Source organism: Gavialis gangeticus, unplaced genomic scaffold (genome assembly GCF_001723915.1).
Source record: "Gavialis gangeticus isolate Ggan-Ray unplaced genomic scaffold, GavGan_comp1, whole genome shotgun sequence".
Classification (NCBI taxonomy): domain Eukaryota; kingdom Metazoa; phylum Chordata; order Crocodylia; family Gavialidae; genus Gavialis; species Gavialis gangeticus.
The window spans coordinates 3,777,262-3,795,041 of NW_017728964.1; the positions used below are offsets into that span (position 1 = coordinate 3,777,262).

Genomic DNA, 17,780 nt, shown 5'->3' on the forward strand with positions numbered 1-17,780 from the left:
AGGGGGGGGAGGCAGGGGAGGACCACGAGGATTGCCCCAGTCCTTGGGGCTGGGCCAGCTCCTGCTGACCCCTATGGTCTGGCCATGCAGCCAGGAGCTGGCAGGTAGGCAGGAAAAAGCGGCGGCAGGGAGGAGTGGAAGCAAGCAACATGCAGAAGTGTGGGGCCTGTGCTGGTGTCAGAGCCAGTGGGGCCCAGAGTGAGGTGGTAGGAGCATGGGGCACGGGCTGGCAGGGGTCTGTGGAGCCAGGCTGGACTGCACCAGTAGGTAGAAGGGGGATCTGACCTAGCTCCATAGAGTCCCAGCTGGCCAGGACCCTGCGCTCCTGCCACCCTGCTCTGATTGCCACTGGTGTGGGCCCTGCATTCCCATCTGGCTACCACTGGCTCTTGCATACCTGCTCACTCCAGGTGCCCCTGCCCCAGCCCCGTGGTACAGGCAGGGACCACTGTGCTACCCCAACCCTGCGTGCCCCGTGTTCACTAGTCTGGACTGAGCAGTGGTGGCGGGGAGTGAACTGGTGCTCAGCGTGGGGGAAAAATTCCCCCACCACCCATGGCCAGTGCTTCCTGCTGCAGCCACTTGCAGCCCTGCTTCACCATTGCCTCTGTGCTGCCCAGAGTGGCAGCAATGGCCATGTGGAGCAGCCACATGGCAGCACAGAGGTGGTGGTGAAGCAGCTGCACCACCTCCTAGCACAGTGTGGGCTCTGGACCAGCAGCCACAGCAAACACTGCCTGGTGGTGGTGAGCAGGGGCCTACTTTCCTCCGCGCCAAGCAGCAGTTTGCCAGAACTTGACAGCTTGCCAAAACTTGGTAAGCAGCCCTCCACACAAAATAATTGCCTGCCCCTGGTGCATGTAGATGTGGGGTGCAGGGGAAGGCATCACACAGTCCCCATTTACAGTGTAGGGCTCACGGGACTCTGGCTCTGTGCCTCCATGTGGGGCTCCCAGCTAGAGTGCCAGGAACCCCATGCTGAGGCACAAGCCGGCCCAGCCTGATGGTGCAGGAATCCTCACAGGTCCTGGCACTAGCATGCCATCAGGCCCGGCTGCCTCAGTGCGGGTCCTGGCATTACAGCTGAGAACTGCGCACCGCAGGGCTGGCCTGTCTGGCTCCATGCTGTGCTGCATGGGTTCCAGTGTTGCAGCTGAGAACCACATGGTGCCAGGAGGTGCCCAGTCAGCTTTGGACTGTGCTGCATGGGTTCCAGCTGCAACATCAGAACCCACATGGAGTTGGCCAAGTCCAGCCCTGCAGCACACAGTTCCCTGCTGCAGTGCTGGGACCCTACAATGCCTGGCCCACCCTGTCCTGGCCTGATGGTGTGGGAACCAAGGGAACTGTGTGCCACTGGGCTGGGCCGGGCCAGGCCAGCTCTGTGCTGCACCGCGGGTCCCACCATTGCAGCCAGGACCCATACGACACAGCACAGAGTTGGCTGGCCCAGCTAGGCACCTCCTGGCAATGCACAGTTCTCAGCTGCATGGCCAGGACTGCAGAACACAGCAGGAGCCAGCCCAGCCCCTGCAGTTCCCAGCTGACTCCTGCTGCTGCCGGCCCTGGCCCTGGGGCCCTGTGCTCCTGCCTGCCAACTCGCTGTCACTTTCCCTTCTCCTCTGCTTGCCATTGTTGTCCTTCCCCTGCCGATTTCCTTCCTTCCCTGCTCGCTGCCTCTGCTCCCTGCCCCCAGTCCACCCACCGCTTTGCAGCTCACCACTACCGACTGCATGGCCAGGACAGCAGGAGCCCGCCAGGAACCACAGGGGCTTGGCTGGGCTGGGCTGGGCTGGCTCTTGCTGCGACGACAATCCTTCCTCCCCACTTTCTTATCTGAGTTTCCACTCTCAGGTGGAGGGAGGGCAGGGGACAGCCCCATCGTTGCTAGGCCAGAAGCCTCTAGGCAGAAGCGTCTGGTTGGGGGCTGGGGGTGGTGCAGGGCCAGGCAGGCCTTCCTCCTGCCATCACTGGGTCCTGCTGCCGCTGGCATCTTGTCATCTTTGACAGACAGCCATGGGAGGATAATAATTAAGTTTCTAAATTTTACAGGGGCCCCACAGGCCAGATATAATGGCCTGGCAAGCCAGATGCAGCCCATGGGCCATATTTTGCCCACCCCTACTCTACATGAATCACTCAAAAAGACCATGAGAAGAGCTCTGCAGCCCAGAACAGGCAGAAATTGGAAGGCTGTGCTCAGCAGCAGAAGAATGAAGCAGAACTCCACATCTGGATGGGTTATGAAAAAACATTAAAACAGCTGGGATAAGTTATAAGTTTATGGAGTTAGTTGGGATAACTGGTCATCCCAGCTTATAACTTAGCTGGGATAAGTTATAAGTTTATGGAGGGGATAGGATGGTAGAAAGGGGAGTTCAGGCTTTCCAGTGCCAGAATATATGTGGAGCTGTGTTTGTGGTCCCCGAGTTACAGTTCAGAGCAGAACATGTCTGAGTGATTATTGTATGCTTCTGGTCGTGCCCAACTGCCATATGAGGCCTGTTGAAATCAAACTGGATCCTTTGCAATTGGTATCAAAGGGTTTTAGACCAGGTTACAAAATAATGTTAGCATGCTAACTGTCTTATTGATCATCACACCAGGAATTGAACTCTGAACCTGGAAAGCACGAGCTATTACAGCTTGACCTAAAATGCCAAGGCTCCAGGGATGGGGCTGTAGCAGATCTCTATTTCTGTGGATCGAGCATCCCATATTAGATATTAGGCAGTGACTTATACTAGTATTAAAAACAACCATAGTCCAAAACCTTTCACACATACACCACTACTCTTAAATAAAACTCAAAGTGGGATTCCTGAGCAGGACATAAAATACAAACTCTATAGCAGGACATAAAATGGTATGCATGCCAGACTACACCTGAAGAGGAAAAATCCCTCTCCTCCACAGCCTCCAGGCTCCTCCCTACTGGAGCAGCCTTTGCTCTTACTAACTTTACCTCTTTGGTTTTCTGCAGGATTTTCTCCAGGAGAATGAGGTAGTTTCCTGCATCTCGGCTGACCAATTCCTGTAGGCTCCAGCAGTTGAGGCACAGGCCAGCTATGAAAGGAGAAAAAAAACACAACACAATTCAAATATACCATAGACGCAACTGAAGAGGTGGGAGTGCAGAGGCGGTATGGATAAATTATTTGATAAGGATCTATTACTTCAGTGTAGAGTTGGAAACCCTAAATCCTCATTCTGTTCAATAAAGTTCTTATCTCACCCCAACCTTGGTAGATAGAGCACTCTCCAGTTTTTGTGAGTCACGTAGCATAATGTACATGCGGTTGGTTTTCTCTTTTATCGTCTGCCCAGGGAGAAGTGCGTGTATGTGGTGGAAAATTTGCTTTAGGGGAGTTTTATTCTGGGTTTAAGTGCCTACACTGTTCTGCATTCATGTTAGAGGAAGGACATCAGAAAGGCTAATGTGACACTGATTATCCTCACTTCCTGAACAGTTTGCTGTATGGAGCTATATGATTGATATATGACAGGTCTAGTGCAGGGCACTGCCATAGCCTGAGAGAGGCCTGTCTCCAGCCAAGAATGTTCCACTGGGCCACATGAGCAAAACTTATTTCACAACTTTAGACTCCTTTACTCTGACTACCTGGCCACCTTGACTCAACGGTGGTAGCTCAACTGTGGCATGGGAGTTATGCAATTAATAAGTGACCGACAATAATGGGAGTTATTGAATACTGTTGGGTTCTAAGTCAAGTTATTGAATACTGTTTGGTTCTTAGTTATCATAAGAACACTGCACAACTCATCAACCAGCACATGGTATATCAAAGTAGTCAGAGGCATAAGAAAAACCTAGAGCAAGGTATCCCAGGACAGAGTTCCCAGATAGACAATACTTCCAATAAAACAAGAATGAAAATTACTTTTAGACAAGACACTTAAAACGTCTCAGGGCTCAAATAGCCATGCTCACTGAGGCTCGGACAAAATGTATTTCTACCAAAGGATTTTAAGTTAAAAGCAAGACCAATGAGATGAGAAAAAGAAGAGTCATCATACAAGATGGCCAAAGGTTTTTTCTGTCTAAACCAACTGAAACTTCATCTCCATCTCCAGACATGTACTTTCTTGTTGTTGAATCCTGGTAATGGCAATGCTGCAGGCATATCCTGGTTCCTCAGCTTTTTCTGATCAGAACACCTCTATCCTTAACTGCTCCCAGGTGGCTGTTGAGGAAAAGCTAAGTGCTGCTCTATTTTACTCAGGGCTGCATGCTTCTAAAAGAAGATGTGCCTTTGTCAGATAGAGTCATTTGATAAGTCATCTGGTTGAAGACCAAAAGAAAGCAACTGGCAGAATAAAATCTCCATCTGAGAACTATTGCAGAACATTTGTCTTGTAACTGGCAATTGTATAGCCCCACAGAGCAAAGCTGCTTGGAGAATTTAAATTCTACTCAAGACTGCATTAACCCCTTCACTGTCTGCCTGCCCCTTCCTGCTTTTGGGCACTATCTAGTATATTTGGGAAATATAAATATCTGGAATATTAGGAAGCACAGCTGGTAGTTAATAACTCATTCCATTGAGAAACACTTGTGTGATTTAAAGTACAGTTTTATCTGGAAAAATTGTTCTAAAAGGGAGACTATGGGCTCCTTATCTACTGGAGCTATGTGACTGTGGGTCAAATGTGTTTGGGTGATAAAGAAAATGATTTTTTTCTTAACTGTTGGCCTTGCAAACTCACTAGGGAATCTGAGAAAACAAGCTAGACTCTTGTGCTATGCAACATTGCTGACTGCCATAGACATAGCCACAATGTTGTGTTGAGTTGAGCACTTCTCTGTCCCTAAAAGGAAGGGGCTGATATGAGGCTTAATTCACAGCTGTATAAATAAGCAAACAAGACAGGATTCTAGTTCCCCAATTCCCTCCCTCCTTGCTGCAGTGTCACTAAAATGTAAACTGTAGTAAAACCTGATAGCCATGCCAGTGCCTATGCCAACACACACCGCTCTGAGCAGGACAATAGAGTAGCTGACACAGTCATTTCTCTAAGCCCTCTGAAGATCATTGCCTGTAAAATATGCCATTTAAAGTATACTTAGTTCCCATTCATTTTAAAATTTCCTTTAAACCAGTATATGGCTAAGCCAGAAACTTCAATCTGCATTATGGGACGGGTCTGAGCAACCAGTCTAACAGAAATCATAGAATCATAGAAAATTAGGTTTGGAAGAGACCTCAGGAGGTCATCTAGTCCAAACCCCGGCTCAAAGCAGGACCATCCCATTTAGCTCATCACACCCAAGGATCTGTCTACCCAGGTCTTAAATCTTCCAAGGATGGAGACTCCACAACCTCTCTGGGTAACCTGTTCCAGTGCTTTACTACCTTCCTTGTAAGAAAGTTTTTCTTAATAGCTAATCTAAATTTCCTTTGCTGAAACTTGAGCCCATTGCTCCTTGTTCTGTCATCTGTCACCACTGGGAACAGTCCAGCTCCATGCTCTTTGGAACTGCCTTCAGGTAGTTGAAGGCTGTTATTAAATCCCCCCTCAGTCTTTTCTTCTCCAGACTAAATAAGCCCAGTTCCCTCAGCCACTCCTCTTAAGTCATGTGCCCAGCCCCCTAACCATTTCTGCTGCCCCCTGCTGGACTCTTTCCAATTCATCCACATCCTTTCTGTAGTTGGGGCTCAAAATGAACACAGTACTCCAGATGTGGCCTCACCAGTGCTGAATTGAAGGGAAGACTCACTCAATCTGCTGGCAACACTCCTATTAGTGCAGCCCAGCATGCTGTTAGCTTTCTGCAATAACGGCACACTGTTGGCTCATATTCAGCTTTTTGTCCATTGTAATGCCCAAGTCCCTTTCTGCAGAGCTGCTGCTTAGCTAGTCGATCCCAGTCTGAACCAATGCATAGAATTGTTCTGTCCTAAGTGCAGGACTTTGCACTTGTCCATATTGAACTTCATGAGATTTATTTTGGCTCAGTCGTCCAATTTGTCTAAATCTCTCTGAATCATAGCTCTACCCTCCAGCATTTCTACTTCCCAGCTTGGTGTTATGAACAAACTTGCTTAGAGTAGGCTGCATCCCCTCTTCCAGATTATTGATGAATATATTGAACAAAACCAGCTACAGGACTGACACCTGGAGGACTCCATTTGGTACCAGCTGCCAATTAGATATTGAGCCACTAATTACTACCCTTTGAGCCTGATGAACCAGCCAGTTTTCTATCCTGTATTCCCTTAGCTTGCTTTCAAGACATTCATCCAACCTGTACTTCATAGATTCATAGATCATAATGGGCTGGAAGGATCCTTGCAAGATCATTGGGTCCAGCCCCCCTGCACTAGGCAGGTCACGTGACCCCAGCAACTTGATGGTCCAGTCTCCTTTTGAAGATTTGCAGGGTAGGCCATTGCACCACCTCTGGAGGGAGTTTACTCCAGTCTGGACACCCTGACTGTGAAGAAGCTTTTCCTGTTGCTAAGCCTGAAATGGTCTTCCAGGGGTTTGTGGCCATTACTCCTGGTTTTCCCCAAGGGTGCCCTAGTTAACAGTTGTTCACTGAGCCCTTGATGTACTCCCCGATGTAGTTTCATAGTTTCTAGGGTCGGAACGGACCTGAGCAGATCATCTAGTCCAACCCCCTGCCTTGGCAGGAAAGAGTACTGGGGTCAAACGACCCCAGCAAGGTGTTCATCTAACCTCCTCTTAAAAACCCCCGGGGTAGGAGCCTGCACCACTTCTCTTGAAAGTTGGTTCCAGACCCTAGCCGCCCTGACCATGAAGTAGCGCCTCCTGATATCTAGCCTAAACCTACCCTCTGCCAGCTTGTGACCGTTATTTCTGGTCACTCCTAGCAGTGCTCGGGGGAACAGTGACTCCCGCAATGCCTGCTGATCCCCCCCTGACTAGTTTATAACAGGCCACAAGATCCCCCCTCAGCCTTCTCTTGTGGAGGCTGAACAGGTTCAGGTCCTGTAGCCTCTCCTCATAGGGCCTGCCCTGCTGCCCCCTGATCATAAGAGTGGCCCTCCTCTGGACCCTCTCCATGCTGTCCACATCCCTCTTGAAGTGTGGCGCCCAGAACTGGACGCAGTACTCCAGCTGCGGCCTGACCAGTGCCACACACAGGGGGAGGATCACCTCTTTGGACCTGCTCGAGATGCATCTGTGGATGCATGACAAGGTGCGGTTGGCCTTCCTAACTGCCTCCCCACACTGCCACTTGGTAGTTAGCTGCTACCAAGTCCCCTCTCAGCCTTCGCTTTTTTAGTTTGCTTACTTCCTTAGTTTGCTTGCAAGATCTGGTGTCAAAGGATGCATTCTCTCAGTTCTCCTGCTTAGCATTATTACTGACTTTATTACTTTAAAAAATGGGTATAATGCAGGCACTGAATGGGGCTGTTTAATAACAGTACACTACAAAAGCTTGCAATACCACAAATATGAGTTATAATTGCCACATACATGTCTTGTCTGATCCTGAGGCTCCTTTTTTTCAGAAGAAAAAAAGATAGGAGTTGGCTTCTTCAGAGCTCCTATTCCAGGTTGCTAGACATTGCTCCCTTCCTCACACCAGATTACACACCAAGCAGATCCTCACTAAGTTGGGGCTGGCAGGGGACAAGGGATTTCATGGATGTCAGCTGTTCCTCTTGCAAACTTTTATCTCTTGTCCTGTATGGTAGTAGGGTCAGAGCCAAAAGAGCAGCTGAGTCAGAGCCAGTAATGAGGGGTGGATCCAAGGGGTGCAGTCCACCCTCCTTTGCCACTGAGGGGTCTGGTGTTGGCTGCTGGATGCACGCACAGCGAGTTCTCTGCTGCTGCTGCACATGCATTTTCAATGTCCTGTATCCATTCCTGTTAGCTGTCACTGTTGAACTACCCAAAGACCAGCCCACAAAGCAACTCTTACCAGCAGTAAGTTGTGAGAAAACCAAACTAGTCAGAAAAAGGTCAAGGTAAGCTTACAAACAGCTTTAATTAGTTTCCCTTGTGCAACTGCTTTGAGCCCTGAGGGCATATGCTATTATTTCTGCAGGCCATTTTCCTTATTCAGAGCCTAGTGAATGATGCAGAAACTTTCCAACAGAACATTTTTCCATTAGAAATGTTCCACGAAACGTTTTTCTGTCAAGAAGCTGCTGGTTTCCAATGAAAGTGCATTCCTTCAGAACATTTCCAACCAACTTTAGCACCTTTGGCTTTGGTTTGAGGCAAAAGAGCAATTGTAATGTAGGCAACTTCCTTCTCCAGATCTATGAAAGAGGATTTACAAATAAATATTGAACAATCACATTCATTAAGCACCGATTCAAACAAGACGTCTGCTATTATAATAGTATATGATTTTTCTAGCTAATTCCATGCTCATGAAAGAGACAAACTATGGTTAAGGTTAGCATTACCTGAATCCTGAGTGATAAATTTATAACCATAATCTTCTTAATGTGGTATTATTAAATTGAGATCTTTCTGCTATGGAAATATGACCAATAATTAATAGTTATTCAACTGTGTTTTAGTTTTCCATTCACCAGTAGCTTTGAATTGCTCATCTTCCATAGTAAGCCAATGAAACTTCATATGGGTGTACATGCAAGGCTACTTTCTGAGCATTATTACTCTCTTTGCTGGGCACTAGCATGTTGGTCTAAAAATCTACCACTTCTGAGAGATTTTGCTTGGCCAAAGTCACCTTAAAATGCAGTCTCTTTCTGCAAAAGCCCCAGGATATTTAAGTAAGTATCTGTCCCAGCAGACAGCCAAAGGTGCAGAGAACTACACTACAATGATCTCAACAAAGACAAGAGGAAGGACGGGTCCAAATGAAGTGCTGGCAGTGATTTGGATTGTCCTGTCCACAAAACACCAGCTGGGGATTTAAGCAGAGGGATTCATGCTGGCTTGCCCATCACTAAGGCAAATTATGCTGTTTGGCTGTCTCATCCGGGAGAAGGAGAAAGTCCAAGGCAATGAAGAAAGATTAGCAAAAGCAAGGGGCCTAAAATACATCTCAGTGAATTGTCAGATATGGGGAACTTATCTCCTGTACAAGCACAACCACAAATACAAATAGCCCAACAATATACATGCTGTTTCCTTCTTTTGAACATTAGTAAGAGAGAGAGAAGGAAATCACAAAGAAGGGTAGAGGAACTATGCTGAACTGAATGGGATAGGGTGTGGGAGCTGAATTCCTTCCAAGGGGAAGGACCAGGACAAGGCTTTAGAAGATGGACAACTGGGAGAAGGGCAAGAAGCGTGGATGAAGGGTGGGTTTAAATAAGGGAAATATCATCAATGCAGCAGTGGCTTGAGTTCACTTGATATACTCTACTGGTGTCTGTGATAATTTGGCAAAGCAAGATGATATCCTATATCATTAGACTTGGTGGAACCTCCAAGTAACAAAGGGTTAAATCACAGGTGTGGATAGTCACTGTTTCTCCAACTACAAGAGAGTCAGATGGCTCAGATGGGGAACAGGCCTGCCACAGAGCTGAGCTCCTCTGGGGCAGGAGCATAGCTGAAGCACCTGATCCTGGGGAACATGGGCAGAATTCAGCCCTGGATCTCTGTTAAAATGTGCTAAAACAAAACATTCAGACTTTAAAATCCCTAGAAGTGGCCCAATCAAACAGGATAGCAGCTGTGATGGTCATATGGAATCAGGCAGCCTTGGTATCCTCTCCATCTCCCTGCAATGTTATTTCTATAAAGGGATCCTACTGCACATATCTAGGTTTGGACCATGGTTTCTAGGGACCGGATAGTGACAAAGGAGACTTGTGGATCTGCATCCCGCTTCACCACTCCACTCCTGAGATTCAGTCTGATCTGAACATTATGCTTATGCTGTAGATTGGTCAGGAGATCGAGACTGCTTATTAAGTAGATGGGGGCCACTCTGTTACAGACTTCCTCCTCTTCTTGCAACTGTCCTTGTGTCCTCAGTCTACTGAGAAGGGCAAGAAGGACACATCCTGGCAAAGGGGTAACAAGAGGGTATTTTTATATAACACAAAGCAAAGTAACTTGTTGTCATGTAACTGATGTATGAGCTGTAAAGCCTGAAAAGCACATGTACCCAACATATCCCCAGCAATGTCAACAACAACCTATTTCTGTGGTATTTCAAGCCTTTCACTAAAAATATAGGGTTGCATCGCTTGAACTAAGGAACTAAGGCCATTAGCCAGCTGCTGTAGTAGACTCATGTATGGACCAAGCAACAGAGGAGGGAGAGACCATATTAACAAAGTGAGGCTTACATAGGTTTTGACTGGTTTCACAGTCTGGTCCCAAAAGCCAATTCCAAGACAAGGAGAGAATGACAAAATGCAATCATCTCTCTGAGGCTCTGGATATTTTTTAATGACCTTAGCAAAACATCTTTTGTTGCTTTCTCTAAGGGCACAGGGCAAGTATGGTTTGCTGATGGCGTCACACTCATTATTCAGCATCTCTTTTTCAAACCGTCTGCCTACACACCTCAAGAAATCACATGCTAGAGACCATGCCTGTAATAATGCTTAAAGAAGTGCTGTTCTCAGTCAAATATTGTCCAACATGCTATGTAAGTAACGGAAAGTTTTTGCGTTGGTGGGGGAATATTCTTTACCTTACTAATCTAAATGCATTAATATGGCAGAGTTTACACATTTCAGGATCAGGTGCTTCTCAGCTGATGGCAGTGGAAAGTTATTTATACACTCGTATATATGTACGTACATTAAAACATTAAAGAAAATTCCCTCCAGCTGGCCTTCATGGGGGATCCCTATTGGTGGCCACTGCCGTTATAAATCTTGAAGCAATGACAAGCCAGCTGTGTCACTCCACAGCACACTGACCAAAGGCCAATCTTTAATTCTTGAGGGGCTTTAATTCTATTCTGCTTAAACAAGTCTTCAGCCACAGGACCTTAGGATGCAAACTACATCAACCCTGTCAGAAAATTGGAGTTTGGACTTTGAATATTAACCCCACTATCCGCAGACACCTCTAGAGTGCCCAACACATGCAATACTCTTCACAAACCTCAGCCAATCACTGTAAGAGCCTTGTAAATTAAAACAAGTAAATGGGTATGTATTATTATTTTATATATGTCAAGAGACAGACTGATAAATGTCTTGGTTTTCAGAAGTGCTGAGCACCCATGAGTGCTATTACAGTTCACATGCTTAGTCTTCTTGAAAAAGAAAGTCTTGTATAAATAACTTGCTAAAGGATGCACAGTGACTCCGTAGCAGAAAGGGGACTAGACCACAGGTCTCTGAGTATGGACATGTAGCACAGGTACACCAGTGTAATCTGCCTCAACACAATGTACATGGGAAGTAGATACATGAACTAAGATTCAATTCCACTTATTAAGTGTCTGGAGTGGACTTAGGTGCCCCAGTGCAATTCTATTCCATCCTGTTCAAGTCCTGAAAATCCATTAATGCACCCATCTTTGTAATACACCATCACCTTACCCTTAAGTCTAAGGGACAAAATAGCAGGAGGAGCAGGACTTGAGCAGAGTGGATGTAAATCATCCCATCCTGCTGTAAAAAGTTATAGATTACAAAACCAGCAATAGCAAAGTTTGAGGTGCATAATAAAATGAGCTGTGAGATCACAATTCTAATCAATTTTATCCTGGGATAGCTTTTTCTCAGTGAAAACTGACTGCAAGTGGCTCCCCTACCAGCAATAGTACATACCATATTATAGGCAGCTCTCTCTGCTGGAGATCTTGTCTGTCAACTCTGGATAGCAGTGCAACTCACAATATACAACTAACATAAATGACACTAGTATAAATGTATGTTGTATCTGTACTTTCTGTCCCATGTTCCAATCACTAGGCCAGGTGGTTTCTATCTTCATGTCAGTCCTTGGGCTGTACTCCCTTCCCCCCAAACAAAGAAAATGACCAGCTAGTCAGTAATATGTTACTGAAAGCGAAGTGCATGGAGGAGAAAGGGGAAATCTCACTTTAGAGTAGAAAACAAAATAATCATAATTTTGAGGGGATAGGCACCATTTTTTTGTTCTGTGTTTGTACAGCACCTAACAAAATAGATCCATGGCTGGGGCTCTGAGGTCCTGCTACTAGATGATGATGATTACTACTACTAATAATTTAAATTATACTTATGAAATAGCTCTTTCATCAAGCTAGAAATCCACACTCAAAAAGCTATATTTACACCTTTATGCTTTAGCTTTGATCTTTATCACCACTGACAAGATTACAGCATCACGCATAGACTCAGGCGACAACAGTTATTAACATCATTGTGGGTTCTTTAGGAAGGATGAGGCTTGAATGCTTCTTTTCTCAGAACTATACTGCAGTGTTTGTCACCAATACAGCTCCTCCAGGGGCTGCTTCCTCCTATATGGTGCAGCTGTGATCAACATCTCCTCTTTGCTTCTTTTTTTTTTTTTTTTTTTTAAAGGAAGAGCTGTCAACTTAAAAAAGAAGAAGAAGAAGAAGAAGAAGAAATTATACTTACTAGGCTACAGAATCAGGTTTCCCTTTTGTGCTCTTTTTCTGACACAATGCATCATCAATTATTTTATTTTCGAGTGGTCTAGCTTCAACAGGAGGGGTGGAAAGACTAGGCCTAGCTTGGTAGATATGGCTTGCGATGGGAAATGTCGATTTGAATCCCCTCGGGCACGGAGAGGGAAAGCAACAGAGGTATCCCACATCCTGGGCAAGTCTTAAAAAGAAGGGAGGCACCACCACTGCCACTATCCTCACTCTCCTCCTTCAGAAGCATATGTTAAAAAACAAAAAAAACAACAACCAGTAAGCCCTATTCAGCTCTTGAGGAGAGAGAAAGTGCAGCTACCTTCTGAAGGGGGTTTCAGGCCATGGGATCCGCATAGACAAACACACCTTCCAAAAGTCCTAAGTGAAACACTTTTGGGCTCAAAAAACCCAGTTCTCAGTAATTTTTTGTTACTGATTAGCTCTAAGCAGCTTTACCCCGAGTGTGTTGACTTTAGGCAGCTTCCTACTCAGTGTGCTTGCTGGCTAGGGTCCTATTCTGAGTTGCGTTAGCTCAGTATTAGAAGCCTAATCACTTAATTCAGGGGTCTGGATTCAACTCCAGGAGCCAGATGCCTAATTTTAAAAGCAGCTAGAGCCTTTATGGGTTCTGACCCTGAGTGAGCCAGGAGTCCCTATGGAAAAAGAAAAGAAAAGAAATGGATGGGATTTAGACTATCAAGAGCATAAGGGCACATTTATGCCATTTCTGTGTCAAGTCCTGGACCGCTACTGAGAATCAAGTCCTTCCCACTCACTCCCATCCCACTCACATCCCTGGTCAGCAATTAGGCAGAGCAGATGTGCTGAGTATACTTGGGTGCACACTTAGGACTAAAGGAATCAAAACTTGTGAAAGAGGTGATATCTTTTATTAGACTAACTAGATATTTGCAAGCAGCATTATTTACATTAACTGGTTTGCAAATATCTACTTGGTCTAATAAAAGACATCACCTCTTCCATGAGTTTTGATTCCTTTTGCCTATAGCTCAACACAGCTACGACCTGGAAACGTGACACTTCAGACTAAGCCATCTAAACTGCCTAGCAGCTAAGCATGATCACATGCAGAAAGGAAACAAATAGGCAGGACTTATTTCTACACAGTAGTTCTGGATTCAGCAGAAAGTCTGTGTAGTCACATGGCCTTAGTCACTAAAAAATGACAGGTACTTTTGAAAATTATACACATCGTCTGGCCATATTGTGATCTGTTTCCTACCCCTCAATATTTCATGTCTGTTTCCAGGTTCCACTGTTTCTGGTGGTCTCTCTCTCTTGGACAAACTTTGAGTGGTATTTTTTTCTTTGACTAGGACAGCAAAAGAGCATCACCAGCCCTGTGTTCAGGAGCAATTCTGTGACAAGCCAGCAGAGGCACCCCAGGAACCATACAAAAACCAATCCAGCTGTCATGCTAATCAGCTGTCTGATGATTTTTGTTTCCTTTATTGTTTATAGTGGTTTGTGTATGAATTCTTTCATGCTAAAACCAGAAAGGACCAATATGATACCTAGTCTCACCTTTCTAGTATACATAGGATTTCCCTGCATGAATCCCTTTTGAACTAAGGCCTGCCTAACATAGAAGCTGCCAATTTTGATTTAAACATTTCCAATGATAGGGAAGCTATCACAACCCATTACTAAATTGGTTCAATTCTTAATTACCCTCCTCCTTGTTAAGGAATGCATGCCTTATTTGTTGTCTGAATCTACTTCTCTTCAAATTTCAGCCACTGGTCTTGTAACAGCTTTGTCTACTACACTGAAAAGTCCTCTATATCCATGTCCTTTTCCCCAGGCAGATACAGTGCAAGTCACTTGACATTGGCTGTTTGTGTTACCTTCTAGCTTTTAAAGTCAGGCAAACAGCACACAACATTTGCCAAATCTTACTGATTTCTATATTAAATGCACTGCTTTATGCCATTGAAATATGACAGCTAGTTGGGGCGAGAACAACATGGTTCTGTTCTAACTCCAACTAGAGCCGTTTGCACCTCACTGAACCTCTTTCCTTTGTTTTTCAGCACACTGGTAGATGCCACTGATCAGCTGAGTCTCTTACCCAGGTCTGTACTGGGCAGTAGAGTGTATATTGGCCACAGCAGCAGACATGGTTAGGGGAAAAAACCTCTTGGCCTCAGGGCTTGCAGGGTGAGCAGACTGCTGCACATGTTGGGCAATTTCCTGGCTGTCAAACAAGCCCAGCACATGCAGCATCAAACAGACTGTGATGAAGTCCTCTCTCAACAGGACATTTTGGCATTGTTGGGGTGGTCAGGCCCTTTGTTGAGTGGCGCCCTTAGGAACTGCTCTCACCTTACTATTTTCCAACACTGGTTCCAGCTTGGGTTTTCAGAGCCCTACTTTGACAGTAGCTACCTGAGCTAGGCACACCTTCGAATAGGGACAAATCCCTTGCTAGGCCATAGAGAAGCAGGTTGGGTTTTCCAGTTACAAGCCAGAAAATCAGTGTTGTCTTGTTTATGTTTTGTTTCATATTCAAAGACACTTAAGATGCATTAAGTGAACATGGCAAAGACTGTGCTGATCTGGTATAATTTGACTGTTCCATTAAACCTGCAGATGAACCCACAACCCCAGGAAAATTATTTCTCAACTGACCTGGGATTTCTGTTGCGTTTCTGTCCCAAAATCCCTACCAGGGGCACAATCTAGATCTGCAGCTGGAAGTGCAACAGTAGTTCAAAGCTTGTTCCGTGCTGACTTTACAAACCTCAGCATTTTAGTCAGATGTCTTTTTGGTAGGAGAGGTTGACATTTCAGAAACAATTTGTCACACACTATGAAGCAACTGCCTGCAAACTTCCCATTTAAAAATAAATGACTTAGATGTGAAAACATATCTATTAAAATTTACAGGACACAGAACTTACTTTCAAGCCAGTGGCTTATTTTAGGTTAAGGAAGACAAAAACAAAGAAGGAAAAGCAAAGTAAAACTGACAAAATTGGCAGACAATTGATATAGGAAGTAAAAAACTTCAATGAGAAAAACTGAAGCCAGAAAGAGTAAAAAAAAAAATCAGAAGAAATCCTTTAAATAGAGGAAGAACAAAATAAAAATCCTATGGATCAATATTGGCATAGGTCTAAAACTAGAGAAGGATGGTGACATTGTCAGTGACGTAGAAAAGACATGACGCATAGATTAAACACTCCTGTTCTGCATTTGGAAAGAAATAAATGGGATGATGCATTCATTACTATGGTATTGTACATGAAATATTTTCTATTCCAACAGTAACTATGAAGGATAGGAAACAGCTAATATCAAAACTAAACCTTTTTAGTCAGCAATACCAGATAATTTGCAAATTATTACATTAATTAAATTAAAAGACGATAGACAATAAGCTCTATTAAACCTTACAATTTTTTAAATTTATGTTTAAATAAACTAGGAACATCAAAGAGGTTCCAGAGCACTAGAAAAAAAAAGTGCTTCCCCCCTCCTCCACAAGTGTTTATAAAGGGTCAACAGGATAGCCCAGAAAGTACAGGCTACCTAGGCAAACGTTGATCTCAGGCAACATAATGGAAATACTGATCAGGGGGTATAAATAAGTATAGGAATAAACACAATGTGGTCAATCAATGTGGCTTTATGGAATATAGGTGTCTAGACAAGCACTTCCAACTTTTTTGATGAGACAGGTTTAACTGATAAAGGGTAATTGTGAAAACGTAATAGACTTTGATTTAATTTTTCATCAGAACATCATGTGAGTAACACTTTACAAAAATAAATACAGCCAGAAGTAAATGAAATGAGAACTAGTTGATAGATTGGAAAAAAGAATTTGAAATGAACCCAATGATCTCCCAAGGTCCCTTCCAGCCCTTAACTTTTGGCAATCTGTAAAACCCCTGTGAATCATCGTCTTAGGTCAGTGTTTCTAAGAGGGGTCACACAGGTATCTGTTCTTGGCTCCATGCAATGCTCTATTAGCAAAGTGAAAGAAAAACAATTTTCTAGGTGTTATGATTCTTCAGATGGGATCTGGGATTACACAGCAGTAGACTTTTGTGGCTGACAAATATGGGTAAACTGATGATAATAGTGGAGAAAGGGCAGTTATACAAAGCATCATGAACTCATTAGACCAGGCCTTGTAATACAGCCAAACAAAACAATCATATAGACTTGTAAGCATACATCTCATTTAAGGGTCCCAACCCATACAAGACCTGATGAGGAGGTTCTGTGCCTTGAGAAGATGCACAGATACTGGATCACCTACCTGTCCACGTGGTGGTGGAGACAGCACTTCTGCTAAGCCCATGCAAACATCTTTCCAGAGCATGATGGATCCTGTCCTCTGTGCATGTTGTGTGCTGCATTTTGATTCATCTCCTGAATAGGAAAAGAAGAGTAGAATGAACAGTTAGCATCACCAGGCCCTAATCAGGGGCACCGTGTGCCAAGAACACAACATAAACCAAACCCCCAAGGTTTGGAAAAGCAAAAATGTTCCCTTTCAAATTTCTCTCAGGCATTTCTCTTTCTGGCCTTTTCAACCCCTGCACCACTGCTACTTTGCAGGTTGCCCATTTTCCCCTCCACATCCTTGCACTCTTCCAACCGTGAATTAAGCAAGAGAGATGTATGTAACTCAATCAAAAGGAAGGACATGCTGTGGGCTCAAGGGGACGGGGGAGAACCATAGTATGCATGCCCATATTCTCACAACTTCTGCTTCCTGGACAGAACAAACTTTTCTTGTGTATTTACAGAGATGGTATAATCTTGTGTGCGGCTAGAGGTTTGTGAAGAGGATGAAGACCACAACGTAGCTGACGGTAAAGAAATCTCTCAGGCATTAACAGGAAAGAGACTGGGAGGTCCCAGATTCTTCTGCCCCCAGGGGAAGGATGCAGTTTATTTGGTGAATCTGAAACGGTTACTGAAGAGCACTGCTGCACAGTCTGTGGCAACAGCCTTGACAGTCTAGACCAAGGGTGGACAGTTATTTAGGCTGGAGGGCTACTTAAGAAGTTTTGATGAGCTATTGCGGGCCAGGCTGGGCAGGGGGCTGGGGAGGAGGGGATGGAGGATGATAACCTGGAGTGGCAGGGGGAGAGGGGGACAATTGATCCGATCCACCCCCATCCCATCTGTCCCACACCCACTGCTTGGACAGAGTGGGTGCAGTGTGATCCGCAATCCCCTCCCTGCATGTCTCTGTGACGGG

The 17,780-nt window shown here is 45.0% G+C and overlaps 1 protein-coding gene across 2 annotated transcripts in view; it reads right to left on the bottom strand.

Annotated features, from left to right (window-relative positions):
• The window catches only part of PIK3R5 (phosphoinositide-3-kinase regulatory subunit 5), a 122,058-nt gene that overhangs the window by 37,226 nt on the left and 67,052 nt on the right, over positions 1 to 17,780 (bottom strand). For both annotated transcript variants that reach the window (XM_019502082.1, XM_019502090.1), the window contains exons 2-3: positions 16,830 to 16,942; positions 2,966 to 3,066 (exon numbers count right to left, since the gene is read on the bottom strand). In XM_019502082.1, the coding sequence (XP_019357627.1) occupies positions 2,966 to 3,066; positions 16,830 to 16,929 (201 nt within the window). In that variant the 5' untranslated portion in view covers positions 16,930 to 16,942. The remainder of the gene's footprint in view (positions 1 to 2,965; positions 3,067 to 16,829; positions 16,943 to 17,780) is intronic.